This window comes from Somniosus microcephalus, chromosome 16 (genome assembly GCF_052327205.1).
Source record: "Somniosus microcephalus isolate GS21.2 chromosome 16, FLI_Smic_1.0, whole genome shotgun sequence".
Taxonomy (NCBI): domain Eukaryota; kingdom Metazoa; phylum Chordata; class Chondrichthyes; order Squaliformes; family Somniosidae; genus Somniosus; species Somniosus microcephalus.
This window is the reverse complement of record NC_141002.1, coordinates 39,814,918-39,830,772: the sequence shown is the minus strand read 5'-3', so window position 1 is coordinate 39,830,772 and position 15,855 is coordinate 39,814,918. Positions and strand designations below refer to the sequence as shown.

General features: G+C 47.4%; 1 protein-coding gene across 4 annotated transcripts in view; it reads left to right on the top strand.

Annotated features, from left to right (window-relative positions):
- ip6k1 (inositol hexakisphosphate kinase 1) overlaps window positions 1–15,855 on the top strand; it is an 89,268-nt gene that overhangs the window by 54,004 nt on the left and 19,409 nt on the right. For all 4 annotated transcript variants that reach the window (XM_086008850.1, XM_086008849.1, XM_086008851.1 and 1 more), the window contains one exon: window positions 10,604–10,785. In XM_086008850.1, the coding sequence (XP_085864976.1) occupies window positions 10,604–10,785 (182 nt within the window). The remainder of the gene's footprint in view (window positions 1–10,603; window positions 10,786–15,855) is intronic.

The following is a 15,855-nucleotide window of genomic DNA, read 5'->3' as shown; positions in this document are numbered from 1 at the left end:
GTGTAGCGGTTGATCGTCTGGCTGTAGTGAATAACTAGGCGCTGTTTGCCGCCAGCCTTCACCACCACCACTTGTGCTCGCCATGGGCTATTGCTGCTCTCGATAATCCCTTCCTTCAGGAGTCTCGCTACCTCGGATTTAATGAAACCCCTATCCCCGGCACTGTAACGCCTACTTTTGGTAGCGATGGTCTTACAGTCGCGGGTGAGGTTAGCGAACAAGGAGGGGGGGGAGACTTTAAGGGTGGAGAGGCTGCAAATGGCGCGCGGCGGGCGATTTAAAAACTGCTGGCTGCAGACTGAGAGGGGGGGGAGGGGTCCACCGTACGCTAAAGTGACACTCTTAAGGTGGCACTGAAAATCCAACCCCAGTAGGACGGCAGCGCAGAGATGGGGCAGGACCAGAAGTTTAAAATTTTTGTATTCAGTACCCCGCACTGAAAGAGTCACCATACAGTAGCCACCGACGTCCGCTGACTGGGCTTTGGAAGCCATCGAGATGCGATGACGCGTCGGCAGGACCGGGAGAGAGTAACTGCGCACCGTGTCGGGGTGTATAAAACTCTCCGTGCTCCCGCTGTCAAAAAGGCAGGTAGTGGTGCGGCCGTTTACCGTAATGTCCATCATGGACCTAGACAGTTGATGCGGGAGAGATTGATCCAGCGTCACGGAAGCCAGCGTATGTTCAAGCGCGTCGATGCAGTCGTCCGATGAGGCGGTGGTGGAGTCCGGGTCCCCCGTAACCGAAGTCGGAGGCGTCCAAGATGGCGGACAAAATGGCGGCGCCCACGGTCCCGATCCCCACGCGGCTGGGGGAGCCCAAGATGGCGGACAAGATGGCTGCGCCCATGGTTCGCACGCGGCGCTGCTGGCGTTAGCGGTCTTCCCTTTGCAGGCGCTAACGTAGTGACCTTTCTTCCCGCAGCCGGAGCAGGTAGCATTCTTCGCGGGGCAGCGTGCTCTAGGGTGTTTAGCTTGGCCACAAAAATAGCATTTTTGTGCCTTGGACATCGCTGCAGCAGTCGGAGGTGGCGGTCCCATGGCCCAAGATTGCGGCGTCCACGGCGCGGGGCGATTAGGGGAGAAAGTGTCCATATTTCTGTGGGCCGCGTCGAGCGAGAGCGCGAGGGACACTGCTTTTGTCAGGTCTATTTCACCCTTCTCCAGCAGCCTCTGCCGGGAGTAGTCGGACCTTAGACCCGCAACGAAAGCGTCTCGTATCAGTCCCTCCGCATGTGCCGCGGCCGATACTTCCTTGCAGTCGCAGCCGCGTCCGAGTACCCGCAGTGCCCGTAGGAAGGCCTCCACCGATTCCCCGGGTTGCTGTCTGCGAGATCTTAAAAGGTGCCTGGCATAGACCGTGTTAACCGGGCGTGCATACTGCCCTTTCAGTAGGTCGATAGCCGCCGCGTAGGTCGTCGCATCTTGGATTAAAGTATAGACTTGGTGGCTCACCTTCGAGGCCAGGATTTTCAGTTTATTTTCATCGAGAGTCACGGTTGAGGCTTCCAGATACGCCTCAAAGCAACGCAGCCATTGTGCGAATTTAGTCGATGAACCCGCTTCTTGGGGGTCTAGGTCCAGGCATGTTGGTCTGAGGGCTCACAGCAGCGCCTGCTGCTCAGCGTTTTGCGCCATCGGTTGATCAGCATTCGGAGCCAACATTTAACTTTGGTAATAAAATTGATGCGCTATCAATTACTACAAAAGACTGGAAGTTGAGAGAGAGTAACAAACAGGCTTTTATTACCAAAGAACAGAGCATGCCTCTCGTGGTTGCCTGGTATCCAAAAGGGCAGGGGGCTGCCGAGCAGTCACCTTTATACCTGGCCATGAGGGTGGAGCCAGGGGCGGAGTCAGCTGAGGCATGCACAGACAAGTACAACAATGTGCAAGAGTGAACAACAATACTAACAACAGTGGTTTACCACACTTACAAAGCATTGATTTTCTGGGACACAGAATCACCTCAGAAGGCGCCGTTCCGCTGGCTACGAAGGTGGAGGTAGTTACCTTGTTCCCGTGTCCTCAGACCGTCAGGGCTCTCCAGGAATTCCTGGGGATGGTCAATTTTTATCATCGTTTTGTCCCCAAGGCGGCCCTGTTAATGCAACCGTTGTACGAGGCTCTAAAAGGTAAATTGGGTAAAGACCCCATCGGCTGGACACCCCAGATGGACCAGGTGTTCTTCAGCACTAAGGACGCTTTGGCTGATGCGACCATGTTAGCACATCCTCTTCCAGGTGCAACCATCGCCCTTACCACAGATGCATCTGACTATGCCATCGGGGCAGTGCAGGAGCAATTGGTCAACGGCACGTGGCAACCACTGGCTTTCTTCAGCCGCCAATTGCGAAAAAATGAACGCAAATACTGTACCTTTGATAGGGAGTTGTTGGCACTTTTCCTGGCCATCCGCCATTTTCGCTGCTTACTGGAAGGACGCCCATTCACGGCTTTCGTAGACCACAAGCCACTTGCGTTTGCCATGGCCAAGACAGCGGAACCATGGTCGGCTCGGCAACAACGTCATCTTACGTTCATATCAGAATTTACAACAGACATACAACATGTGTCTGGCAAGGACAGCCTGGTGGCGGATTGTCTCTCCCACGCCCCGGTCCACGCAGTCCACCTGGGAATCGACTATGTTGGTTTGGCAGAAGAACAGATGGCAGACCCTGAAGTGCAGGCATACCGGACCACACCTTCCAGCTTACAAGTGGCTGATGTCAGTTTTCAGGCCGCAGGGATCACACTCCTTTGCGACATCTCGATGGGAGTCCCCCGACCAATTGTACCAGTCGAATGGCGCAGGAGAGTTTTCGACGCAATCCACGGTTTGTCGCACCCTGGTATGAGGACTTCACAACGACTCATGGCAAAGAAGTTCGTCTGGAAAGGCATGCATCTCGACGTCTGTGACTGGACCAATACCTGCGTGAGTTGCCAGAAGTCCAAAATCCAACGCCATGTTAAGGCCCCAGTGGCCACTTTTCCGGTTCCAGAGCGTCGCTTCGACCATGTTCACGTGGACCTGGTTGGCCCTCTCCCCCCTTCTCGTGGTTTCACGCATCTCCTCACCGTGGTAAACCGCACCACCTGGTGGCCAGAGGCAATTCCTTTGGTTGCCACCACAGCGGCGGACGTTTCCAGAGCCTTCATCTCGTCATGGGTGGCTCGGTTCAGGGTACCGGCCGACATCTCCTCCGACCGCGGACCTCAATTTACCTCGGAACTTTGGAGTGCCGTGGCTCAGGGTTTGGGTACCAAGCTTCATTGCACCACCACCTATCATCCACAGGCAAGCGGTCTGTGCGAGAGATTTCACAGGTCCCTTAAAGCTGCACTGCGTGCTAGTCTTCGTGGGACTGGTTGGGTGAACAGGCTCCCTTGGGTGCTGCTGGGTCTTCGCACGGCTCCTAAGGACAACCTGCAATCTTCTTCTGCAGAACTGGTTTACGGCCAACCACTGAGCTCCTGGTGATTTTCTTCCTTCTCACACGGAACCCTGGTTCGCAGCTCAGCAGCTCGTCAGCCACCAAGAGGTGGCTAAGAATTTCATCCCAGTGCCTATGTCTCATCACGACCTGCAGCGCTCCCATGTTCCGGTGGAGCTTAAGAGCGCCGAATACGTTTTCATTCGTCAAGATGCTCAGAGACCTGCTCAAACCGCCTTACACTGGTCCGTTCCGCGTCATCTCGTCAGGTGACAAGTCTTTCACAGTCGACGTCGGCGGTAAGCCTGACCACATCTCCATCGACCGGTTAAAACCAGCTCATCTGGATCTGAGCAAGCCAGTCGTCACCGCTCAACCGCCTTGTCGTGGGTGTCCACCGTTGGTCCAGTACAGCCACAGCCAGCCACTACTTCTACGCCTACGGCACCATCCCAACCACGGCCAACTGCCAGTTCATCTTCTAGCGCTCCGTTCCAGTTGCCAGAGTATCGCAGTCGGTCGGACAGACTCGTCGGACCCCCTTCTTGTCTTACCTTTTCTGTTAAAGACAATTCTGGGGGGGTGCGTATGTGGCGGAGCCACCAGGGGATTCAGGACAATTGTTTATAATTCATTTAACAGCAATGTAGTGCAACCGGGGGCTGCACCTTTAATGTATCTGTTAACTGTACTATGGCTTCTTTCCTTTATGCCACATGATGACGTCATGCCGCCCGTCACGTGATCCCCCAACGGCGGGAAGAAAGTGATAATGTCATGACGTCAGTGCTCGGAACCTTCTAGCAGTTCTAGAGAGGCTTTCAACCAGACCAGACCTATTTGCATTGTATCCAGCAGTTTACTGTTTAACTTCGTTTGTTCATTAAATTTATTGTTTTTGATTCTCTGCGTCGATCTCAATTCTTCAGCTAGGAACCTCCGTTCCTACAGGTTAACATTTTAGATGCATACACTTGGAGATGAGCAGAAACTGAGGTTAAGCATAAGAAAGCAAACTGGAGGGAGGAGAGAACAGCAGGTCACAGTCAAGAGTCAGCTTTGTTAACTGTTATCACAGAGGAGTGGTTAATAGCAAGTCAATAAGTGTGGGAAAGAGATGGCAAAGTGCTCAGGAAGATCAACGTTCACCTCAATAAAACAGGAAATGCCGTAGAAAGATAACAATCTTGAGAACGGAATGAAATGGAAGGTGGAATGGCAGGAAGATTATGTCTGAGTGTGGGCCTGGATCAGTACAAGGAGTGGGTCACATCCTAAAAGTCAGTTTGTAGGGGGGAAAAAAATACAAAAAAACCCTGGAAAACTGGGACAGAAGTAGAAAATGCTGGAAGCACCAGCAATGAGATAATGACCAACTGACAGTCAGCATTTTGAGAGAACAGACTGATCAGTGTTTCAGGATGGATGCTTCAGTGGGGTGTTGCTGTTCTCTCACAGATGCTGAATGATCTTTTCATAGCATATGTTCCAATTAGACCTCTTCCTTCATAACATAGCTGATGTTGCTTCCTGCTCTTGTTCTGATCCTGAAGATTTCATTGACTACAATTCTATTTCCACTTGTCCTTCAACCTCACATGGTCTGCTTCTAATTATCTTTTCCCTTTCCAGATCATCTTTCTATCTCTCCATCCCTGGCATAGGCTTTCTACAGACGTTGTTACAACTGCACAAACTCCCACAACCACTTGGATATGGTTTTATGTTTCTCATGCAATTTCTCTCACTGAAATTACCTTCGATAACATCCAGCACACTTTAACTTACGAATTTAGAAAACCTAATGACTATCTATTAGCAAACACATTAACAAGTACTTGTGATTGTCGTACAGGTATGTCACTCTAATACTGGGGTACAGTACTGGTGGGTACAGGCCTGTTACTATTACACTGTGGTACAGTACTGGTGGGTCCAGGTCTGTCAGTGAATAACTGGGGTACAGTACTGGTGGGTACAGGTCTACCACTATACCACTAGGGTACAGTACTTGTGGGTATAGGTCTATCTGTATGACACTGGGGTACAGTACTGGTGGTTACAGGTCTGTCACTATACACTGGGGTACTGTGCTGGTGGGTACAGGTCTGCCACTATACCAATAGGGTACAGTACTTGTGGGTATAGGTCTATCTGTATGACACTGGGGTACAGTACTGGTGGTTACAGGTCTGTCACTATACACTGGGGTACAGTGCTGGTGGGTACAGGTTTTACATAGGATATACGGCACAGAAACAGGCCATTCGGCCCAACCAGTCCATGCTGGCATTTATGCTCCACACGAGCCTCCTCCCGTCTTTCCTCATCTAAATCTATCAGCATAACCCTGTATTCCCTTTTCCATCATATGCTTGTCTAGTCTCCCCTTAAATGCATCTATACTATTTGCTTCAACCACTCCGTGGTAGCGAGTTCCACATTCACACCACTCTTTGGGTAAAGAAGTTTCTTCTGAATTCCCTATTGGATTTCTTGGTGACTATCTTACATTGATGGCCTCTAGTTATGCTCTTCCCCACAAGTGGTAACATTCTCTCTATGTCCACTCACAATTTTTCATAATTTTAAAGACCTCTATTAGGTCACCCCTCAGCCTTTCAAGAGAAAAGAGACCCAGCCTGTTCATCCTTTACTGATATGTATACCCTCACATTTCTGGTTTCATCCTTGTAAATCTTCTCTGCACCCTCTCCAGTACCCCTCTATCCATTCTCTAATATGGCGACCAGAACTGTACACAGTACTGCAAGTGTGGTCGAACCAAGGTTCGATACAGGTATAGCATAACTTCCCTACTTTTCAATTCTATCCCTCTGGAAATAAACCCTAGTGCTTGGTTTGCTTTTTTTATGGCCTCGCTAACCTGTGTCGCAACTTTTAGTGATTCGTGTATTTGTACTCCTAGATCCCTTTGTTCCTCCACTCCACCTAGACTCGCACCCTCCAAGTGATAAGTGACCTCTCTATTCTTCCTACCAAAATGTAATACCTCACATTTATCTGTGCTGAACTTCATTTGCCAATTATATGCCCATTCTGCAAGTTTATTAATGTCCTCCTGTAACTTGTTGCAGTCCTCTTCAGTATTGACTATCCCCCCCAATTTGGTGTCATCTGCAAATTTAGAAATTGTGTTTCTGATTCCTAAGTCTAAATCGTTAATGTAAATTGTGAACAGCAGTGGTCCCAGCACTGATCCTTGTGGAACACCACTACCCACCTTCTGCCACTGTGAATAGCTACCCTTTACTCGTACTCTCTGCTTTCTGTCCTGAAGCCAGCCAGCAATCCATTCTGAAATAAAAACAGAAAATGCTGGAGATACTCAGCAGGTCAGGCAGCATCTGTGAAGAGAGAAACAGAGTTAACGTTTCAGGTCGATGACCTTTCGTCAGAACTGAAGCAATTCATCCTGCTCCTTGTCCCCAGACTCCGCATTCTCTGACCTTGTTCATCAAGTCTATTATGGGGTACCTTATCAAAGGCCTTTTGAAAATCCAGATAAATTCCACCTACTGCATTACCATTGTCTACTATCTCTGTTACTACTTCAAAAAATTCAATAAGGTTGGTTAAGCAAGACTTTCCCTTTTGAAATCCATGTTGACTATTCATTATTATATTTTTGGTTTCTAGATGTTCTTCTATTTTCTCCTTTAGTAGGGATTCCATTATTTTTCCTACCACCGATGTTAAGCTGACTGGTCTATAATTCCCTGGACATGTTCTATCCCCCCTTCTTACATATCAGTATTACGTTAGCTATCCGCCAGTCCTCTGGCACTATACCTTTTTCTAACGAATTATTAAATATGCATAGTAATGCCTCTGCTATCTCTTCCTTAGATTCTTTTTAAATGCGTGGATGCAAATCATCCGGACCAGGGGTTTTATCTTCTCTTTGAGTTTGATTAATTTATTTAATATATCCTTTTTTAAATTTTAAATGCACTTATTACTAATCTCATCATCCAATCTCATCATCCAATGTCATCTCCACCTGTTCTATCTCCCTGGTAAATACTGCAGAAAAATTATTATTTAATATTTCTGCTATCTCTATCCTTACCTGTGGTATTATACTGACTATCCCTTAATGGCCCTATTCCCATCCCAACCTTCCTTTTTTTATTGATGTGCCTATAAAATATTTTACCATTTTATTTTCCTTGATAATTTAATTTAATAGTTCCTCTTTGCCTCCCTAATTATTTTTTTTGACTTCTCTCCTAATCTTTTCGTATTCTCTCTTATCATGCACTCCCCTGCTGTCTATGTACTTAATGTATGCCTCTTTCCTTACCCTCAATTGTTCCCTTATGGCTTTATTCATCCATGGAGTCTCATTATTGTTTAGTTTGTTCTTTCCTTTTTGCGGAATATATTTTTCCTGCACTCTGTTGAACACCATTTTAAATGTTTCCCATTGCTGTTCTACATCATTGTTTGCCAATATTGTTGCCCTTTTTTCCCCCCCAAGTTCTATTCTCAGCCCCTCAAAATCAGCTTTTCTCCAATCTATTAACTTGGTTTTCATTTTACTTATGTCCTTCTCAATTATCATCTTAAAACGTATTATATTATGGTCACTATTGCCTATATGTTCCCCTACCTTCTCTTATCTGCTCTGGTTCATTCCCCATTACGAGATCCAATATCAAATCCTCCCTTGTTGGGCTTTTTACATACTGGATTAGAAAGGAGTCTTGTGTACATTGTAGGAACTCCATTCACCTTATTTTCTGTCCAATTAATATCGGGGTAGTTGAAATCCCCCATGATGATTATTCCATGGTTTTTACTCATTTCCCTAATTTGTCTGCATATTTCTTCCTCAACCTCCCTTCCACTATTAGGTAGTCTGTAGACTACACCTATTAGTGTGATTGATCCTTTATTATCTTTCATCTCTATCCATATGGATTCTATTTTTGTCTTGCTGATATCTGCGTCACTTTTTTCTACTCCCTAATAAGTACAGCTACTCCACCTCCCCTTTTTCCCTCCCTATCTTTTCTAAATATGTTATACCCTGCAATGTTTAATTTCCAGTCCTGATTTTTCTGTAGCCATGTCTCAGTAATCCCCACTATGTCTGGTTCCTCGCAACGTATGATTGCCTTCAGCTCCCCTGTTTTATTACGGACACTGTGTGCATTGCTGTACAGACAGTTTAACTCATTTTTAATAGGATTTCCCCTCGTTTTATGTTTAACTATCTTTTTAGACTTCTGTTCTATAACTCTTTATTCCCTTGCCATGAATGTCCTCCCTTACTTTATTCTTTTTTGTGCTCTCTCTTCCTGTTTTGTTTATATTTAGGCTGGTGACACTTCTTGTAGATCCCTCCCCCCATCTTACTAGTTTAAAGCCTTTGCCACTTCCCTATTTACCCTTTCCGCTAGGTCTGTCACTGTGACACTGGGGTACAGTACTGGTGGGTATAGTTCTGTCACTATACCACTGGGGTACAGTGGTGGTGGGTACAGACCTGTCATTGTACCACTGGGGTACAGTGGTGGTGAGTCCAGATCTCTCATTATACTATTAGGGTACAGTACTGGTGGTAGCAATGGCGAGAATTTAATTGGATACATTTGCAGTGTCACTCAAGAAGTATATTGGCTTATGTGATTGTTCTATACATTGTATAGTGTGTGAGACCTATGTGACTACCGGCTTCCCCAAGAGCAGGTCCTACACAGCTCACTGAAACACAGATGTAAAACTGCTGGCACGTGCTAAGACTGGCGACTGAGGCAGTCTGTTTTCAGCGCAATATAAACGTGCCTTTGTGCACATTGAACTGAAGGTAAGTTGTAGTATTTAGTGAGTGCGAACAGAAGGAGTTAAGTTTGATTCAGTAGAAGTTCTCTCTGAGCCATTTGCTTAGTGCACTTTAGGAAAGTGTTAGAAACTCTCAGCTGAGGTTCAAGAGGGATGTCTGTGCCCCTCTCATGGAGGGATGTCTGTGCCCTGTAGACTCGTTAACACTCAGTATAGAGCAAGCCACAGCTGTTTGAAGGAAGCTCTCAACTTGTCTGTCTGAGGATTTGAATTTGATAGGAGTAGCCTCTTTATTCCCAGAAGTGAATTTGCAGGTGCCAATGAGAAAGCCAAGCCTTCTGCTGGTGCAGTGAATCCACTTTGTGTCTGCATTGCTCTCAGTGGCAGCTCAGGGAACGGGCGAGGTGTCCATTTTAAAGAACACAATTCTGAGTGGTTGGCTGAATTCACACTGTAATGGTTGGGTGATTCTGACTTCTGAGAGAAATAGTGTGTATTCCTGATATTGCATGTGTTTGCATTGCTACAGGGATGGAGTGACTGGTGCCACACAGCAACATGTGATACCAGTTGTCCACTTACTGTGAAGGTAATTGAAACCCTGAGCAAAAAAAGTGCCAGTTACCCATGCCACAGAGTACTTATCATTGTGTTGGTACCAGCTTGCACAATGTGTGAGAGAGAGAGTGGCCTGAGGACTGTATAGTAGAGGAGCCTGTTGCAATCAGTATAAATCAGCTCATTCCTGCTGCCTGGGATACACAGCTGAACAGGCAACAGATCTTTACTCACTGTTACTGAGGCTTGTAACTAGAAGTGAATTCTGCCCAGAACATTGGGGCTGTCTGTTTTCATTTTCTGCCAGCTTGGTTTTCAAGTTGCATGTTCCTCACAGTGATTCTCAATCCCCAACTCTCACTGCTGCTGTTGTAAGCTGGATGCTTTCTACATCACAGATCATTTCCAGTTCTAGATTTTGTGTGTTGCCAGCTTTGAATGCAAAAGGAAATGGAATTTATAGTCAAACAAAATATTTAAAACTTTTAGCGCAATAAATGTGCATTTCTCAAAGCAGGCTCACAATAAACGGGAATGGACGGTTACCAGTAAAATATACAGTATCCTTTATTCAGACCTGCCTTTTGGCTGGGATTAGACAAACACGTGAACTTTTGCATGCCCATTGAAGTATTAGATTACAGTGTGACTGCATTCAGGTCAATGTGTCTAGAAAGATCGCCAGCCCCACCTTGCCGTCGGTGAATGTGTGTGACTGCTTTGTCTGTCTTTTTGGCAGCAAATTGACTTGGTTCCCCTCTTCACCCTGTTTCTTCCTCTCTGGTTTTCCCACAGCTCTCAGGAGATAAAGAGTCCAAAGATGGAACTACAGGTTCCGTCGGACATTCCCTTCCAAATGCTGGATAGCAACAGTGCACTGATTTCGGAGAAGATCAGCTTCAACCCTTGGAGTCTACGCTGTCACAAGCAGCAGCTGAGTCGCATGCGCTCTGATTCAAAGGACCGGAAACTCTACAGTATCCTTTTCTCAGACCCTCTCATGTAATGTGCTGGGGTCAGCACAGTGACGGCCCTGTTTACCATCCTCCTATTTATTTAATACAGCCTAATGTAACTGTAGTACCTCACTAAGTCTGAATAGAAACACATGCTACTTCTGCACCTCAACATGCAAGCTGGTGTTGCTGCACCAGTACCCATGACATTAAAAACTTGTATTTATAGAGCACCTCCTAACCTAGAAAGACTCCCAGGTGCTTCACTGGTGGGTGGAGCCACAGGAGAGATTAGGAGCGCTGACCAAAAGCTTGGTCAAAGAGATGGTCTTTGAAGAGGAGGAGAGAGAGAGAGGCGGAGGGGTTTAGGGAGGCATTCCAGAGGGTGAGGTGAAGGGAGCAAAAGGCACAGCCACCATTGATGAGGCAAAGGCAGGGGGCGATCCACAAAAGATTAAAGTCAGAGTAATAGAACATTTTGAGGGGGGTTGTAGAGCTGGAGGAGGTTACCCCCAGAGATAGGCTGGGATGAGGTCATGAAAGGATGAAAATTTTAAATTTGAGGCATTGGGAGAGCCAATGTAGGTCAGTAAGGGCAGGGGTGATAGGTGAGCAGGACAGGATATGGGCAGCAGATATTTGGATGAGCTGACGGTTGCGGAGGATGCGAGGCCGGCCAGGAGAGCATTGGAATAGTCGGGTCGAGGTGACAGAGGCATGGGATGAGGGCTTCAGCATTCAAGATTAGACTGCAAAGCTAGACGAAGGAAAGGGGTGGGTAAATGTGTTAAAACTGTTCACATGATTGCAGGGTAAATTCTGACGCGGACTGGTTGGGTCGAATAACCTATTTCCATGTTGTAACTTGGATGTATTTCCATTGAGATGTAAGTAGAAGATAAGGGGTCAGAAGCTCAACTGAGGGTGCAAACATTCTGGTGCTGCCTGAGACAGTGACTGGGGAGGGGGATGGAGTTTGTGACAAGAGCTGAAGATGATTGCTTTGGTTTTCCCAATGTTTACCTGAAGGGAATGCTGTGGTCATCATGCGCCTCACCCTCAGTGAAAGATGTTTAATGTCTGGTGCAGCACTTTTCCTTTCCCCCTACCACCGATATGCGACTCTCTTAGAATTGAAGTTTGCAGTTTGCATATCTACAGTTTAATGTTACATTCTGTAGCCCACGTTAACTCTTGTACATCAGGTTTGATTGTATTGTAGTGCATTACATCTTTCTGAACATAGCAACAGGAGGAGGTCATTCAGCCCCTCGAACCTGTTCCGTCATTTAATTAGATCATGGCTGATCTGTACCTCAACTCCATTTACCCGCCTTTGTTCCTATCCCTTGATACCTAACAAAAATCTATCAATCTCAGTTTTGAAAATTTTAATTGATCCCCAGCATCCACAGCCTTTTTGGGGCAGAGTTCCAGATTTCTTCTCCTTGTGAGGAAAAGTGCTTCCTGATTTCCTTCCTGAACGGCATAGCTTAAAATATACCCACAGAAGTGTTAACCATACACTGAATGGAGAGTGAAGTGCATATGCTGCTGTTGGATAGTCCATGTAAGGCATGGTAATTTAGTGTCCCCGTTATATTAGTGTGGCTGTCACAGGTTGGGACTGAGGCACAAACCTCTGGCCATGGGCAGTTTCCTCACAACTGGTCTACAGGGGACTTTTTCTCGACGACGGTGAGAAAATGCAAGTCCCAACAGCCCCAGCACCTTGCAACTAGTGACTGCAGATCTAAAACATAAAGGGGGCATTTGGTGGGAGATTTGAGGGCTAACAGTCGGCAGAGTATGGCAGGATTGGACTGTGTGTTGGGGGTATTTGAGCATGGTTTCTACAGACACTTTTGTTAAGCCGTTTTGCTGTTACACGGCTTCTTCCGTCATGAGACAGGTGGCAGTGCCACTGACTTTTACTCTGTTTATCTGCACTAGGTGCCTCTTGATAATTGGCCCACTCCACATTCTCTTACCTCTGCTGCGCATTTTGCCATCCTGTATCCTGTGCTGCCGGCAAATTTAGCAATTCTGCTTTTAATCCCCTCAAAGAGACTGTCTTTATATGCAAACTTTGAAAAGTTATTAGTCCAATGACTGATCTCTGGGGACTTCATTTTATATACTGTATAGTGGCTAGATATAATTACTCGTCTTTCTCAAAGGGGTGGTCCAGGGAAATCTCTCTGAATTGTATTTTTTTTACCTAATCCTAATGATTTCAAGTACATGTGGCAAGATACAGATGTAGTTGTAATTTAGAGTTTTCATTGTATCAGTGGATCAGCATAGCCTTTAGTCTTCCTGTGTTCCCTTTAAGACTGCTCCGATACTCAAAACCGAAGGATTCCTGTGCTATTTTCAGGTGCTGATTGTAGCAGTTGGTATTTGGGAATCACGAAGGGAGATAGCGAAATCTTTCCAGCTCTTCCAGACACAGTGAACTGGGTGAAAGATAGGCTGAGAGGCTTGCTCACAGCCAATATCTATAAACCTCCCGGACTGCAATCTCCTTCAAAATACGCAGCAGGTCAAGCAGTGTCTGACTGAGAAAAGACAGGGTTAATGTTTCAGGTGGTTTCACACCTGAAATGCCACAACCTGCCTTCTCTCGGGAGCAAACTGACCTGTGTAGTTCCAGTATTTCCTGTTGTAAAATCGGATTTACAACATGGGCAGTTTTTCCTTTATATTTTTCAGTTTACTTGTCTACACATTGGAAGCCAATCCTGTTAACACTGAACTTTTTATGTTAGCAGCTGCCTTACTTTTCCTCGATATGCGGCAGACTGATTGCACAGAGTTATTTAGTAGTAACCCCAATCAGTTCGATGTTGTGTTGTGCTGCTTTATGTGCGTCATTAATTTAAGACATCAGAATTCAGCAGTGTTTCGTAAGTGACTTTTTACAACCCACGTTCCTTTCACAGATGTGCATGCTGGGAGCTGTTCTCTAATCCATATGTCCATCTGTAACCGTGGATTTAACTTCAATTACCGTATAAATCTTCAGTCACTCCCAGTTAGCTGCTGTGTAATAATGCAAAATACATTTGATGCTACACTTAGATTACAGTGCAGCTACTAGCCACATTGCTGACATATAAAGGAGGCGCCGCAGATTCCCAAATCTAGTTGTGGTTTTTCCCTATGATGCCGGCAACATATTTTCATTATTTCCTTGAGCCTTCCTCTGCTCTAGGATCAGCTTTCTCTGTTCCTTCCTGACCCAGTCCCAGAGCAATGGGATTCTCTGTTCCCTCCTGACCCAGTCCCAGAGTCCTGTGATTCTCTGTTCCCTCCTGACCCAGTCCCAGAGTCCTGTGATTCTCTGTTCCCTCCTGACCCAGTCCCAGAGCAATGGGATTCTCTGTTCCCTCCTGACCCAATCCCAGAGTCCTGGGATTCTCTGTTCCCTCCTGACCCAGTCCCAGAGCCCTGGGATTCTCTGTTCCCTCCTGACCCAATCCCAGAGTCCTGGGATTCTCTGGCACTGCAGGACCCAGTCCCAGAGACCTGGGATTCTCTGTTACTTCCTGACCCAGTCCCAGAGCCCTGGGATTCTCTGTTACTTCCTGACCCAGTCCCAGAGCCCTGGGATTCTCTGGCACTGCAGGACCCAGTCCCAGTGCCCTGGGATTCTCTGTTACTTCCTGACCCAGTCCCAGTGCCCTGGGATTCTCTGTTACTTCCTGACCCAGTCCCAGAGCCCTGGGATTCTCTGTTACTTCCTGACCCAGTCCCAGAGTCCTGGGATTCTCTGGCACTGCAGGACCCAGTCCCAGTGCCCTGGGATTCTCTGTTACTTCCTGACCCAGTCCCAGTGCCCTGGGATTCTCTGTTACTTCCTGACCCAGTCCCAGTGCCCTGGGATTCTCTGTTACTTCCTGACCCAGTCCCAGAGCCCTGGGATTCTCTGTTACTTCCTGACCCAATCCCAGAGTCCTGGGATTCTCTGGCACTGCAGGACCCAGTCCCAGTGCCCTGGGATTCTCTGTTACTTCCTGACCCAGTCCCAGAGTCCTGGGATTCTCTGGCACTGCAGGACCCAGTCCCAGTGCCCTGGGATTCTCTGTTACTTCCTGACCCAGTCCCAGTGCCCTGGGATTCTCTGTTACTTCCTGACCCAGTCCCAGTGCCCTGGGATTCTCTGTTACTTCCTGACCCAGTCCCAGAGCCCTGGGATTCTCTGTTACTTCCTGACCCAATCCCAGAGTCCTGGGATTCTCTGGCACTGCAGGACCCAGTCCCAGTGCCCTGGGATTCTCTGTTACTTCCTGACCCAGTCCCAGTGCCCTGGGATTCTCTGTTACTTCCTGACCCAGTCCCAGAGCCCTGGGATTCTCTGGCACTGCCTGACCCAATCCCAGAGCCCTGGGATTCTCTGGCACTGCCGGACCCAGTTAAACATTGGGAAGTCTGAAGCCAATCGACTCTCCACAAACTCCACATCCTTGCCATCAATTCCTTCCTCCGCTCCCACTCCCCCACCAGCCACTTGGACTGAACCTGACTGTTTGGAACCTCGGCATCCTATTCGATCCTGTGCTGTGTTCTGACCCCATATCCTCGCTATCACAAAGACCACCTACTTCCACCTCTAACATCGCCTGCCTCCGTCCCAACGTCAGTCAATCTGCTTAATGCTTCTGTCACCTTCAGAGTCGACTATTCTAATGCTCTCCCGGCCAGCTCCCCATCCTGCACCGTCTGTAAACTTCAGCACATCCAAAACTCTGCTGCCTATATTCTATCCTGCAGCAAGGCCCATTCACCCATCACCCCTGTGCTCTCTGACCTACATTGACTCTCGGCCCCCCAATGCCTCATATTAAAAAGTCTTATTCTTGCATTTAAATCTGTTCCTGGCCTCGCCCCGCCCTTACTCTAACATCCTTGAGCACCAGCACCACCCCGACCCTCCCTCCAAACTCTCCATTCCTTCAACTGCAGCCTCTTGTGCATCCCCACTCCCTTCACCCTACCATTGGCGGCCAGGCCTTCACCCTACCATTGCATGGTGCATTAGGTTCCAATGGGTTAACCTGCATTAAGTTTGTTTTCGTATAGTCACTC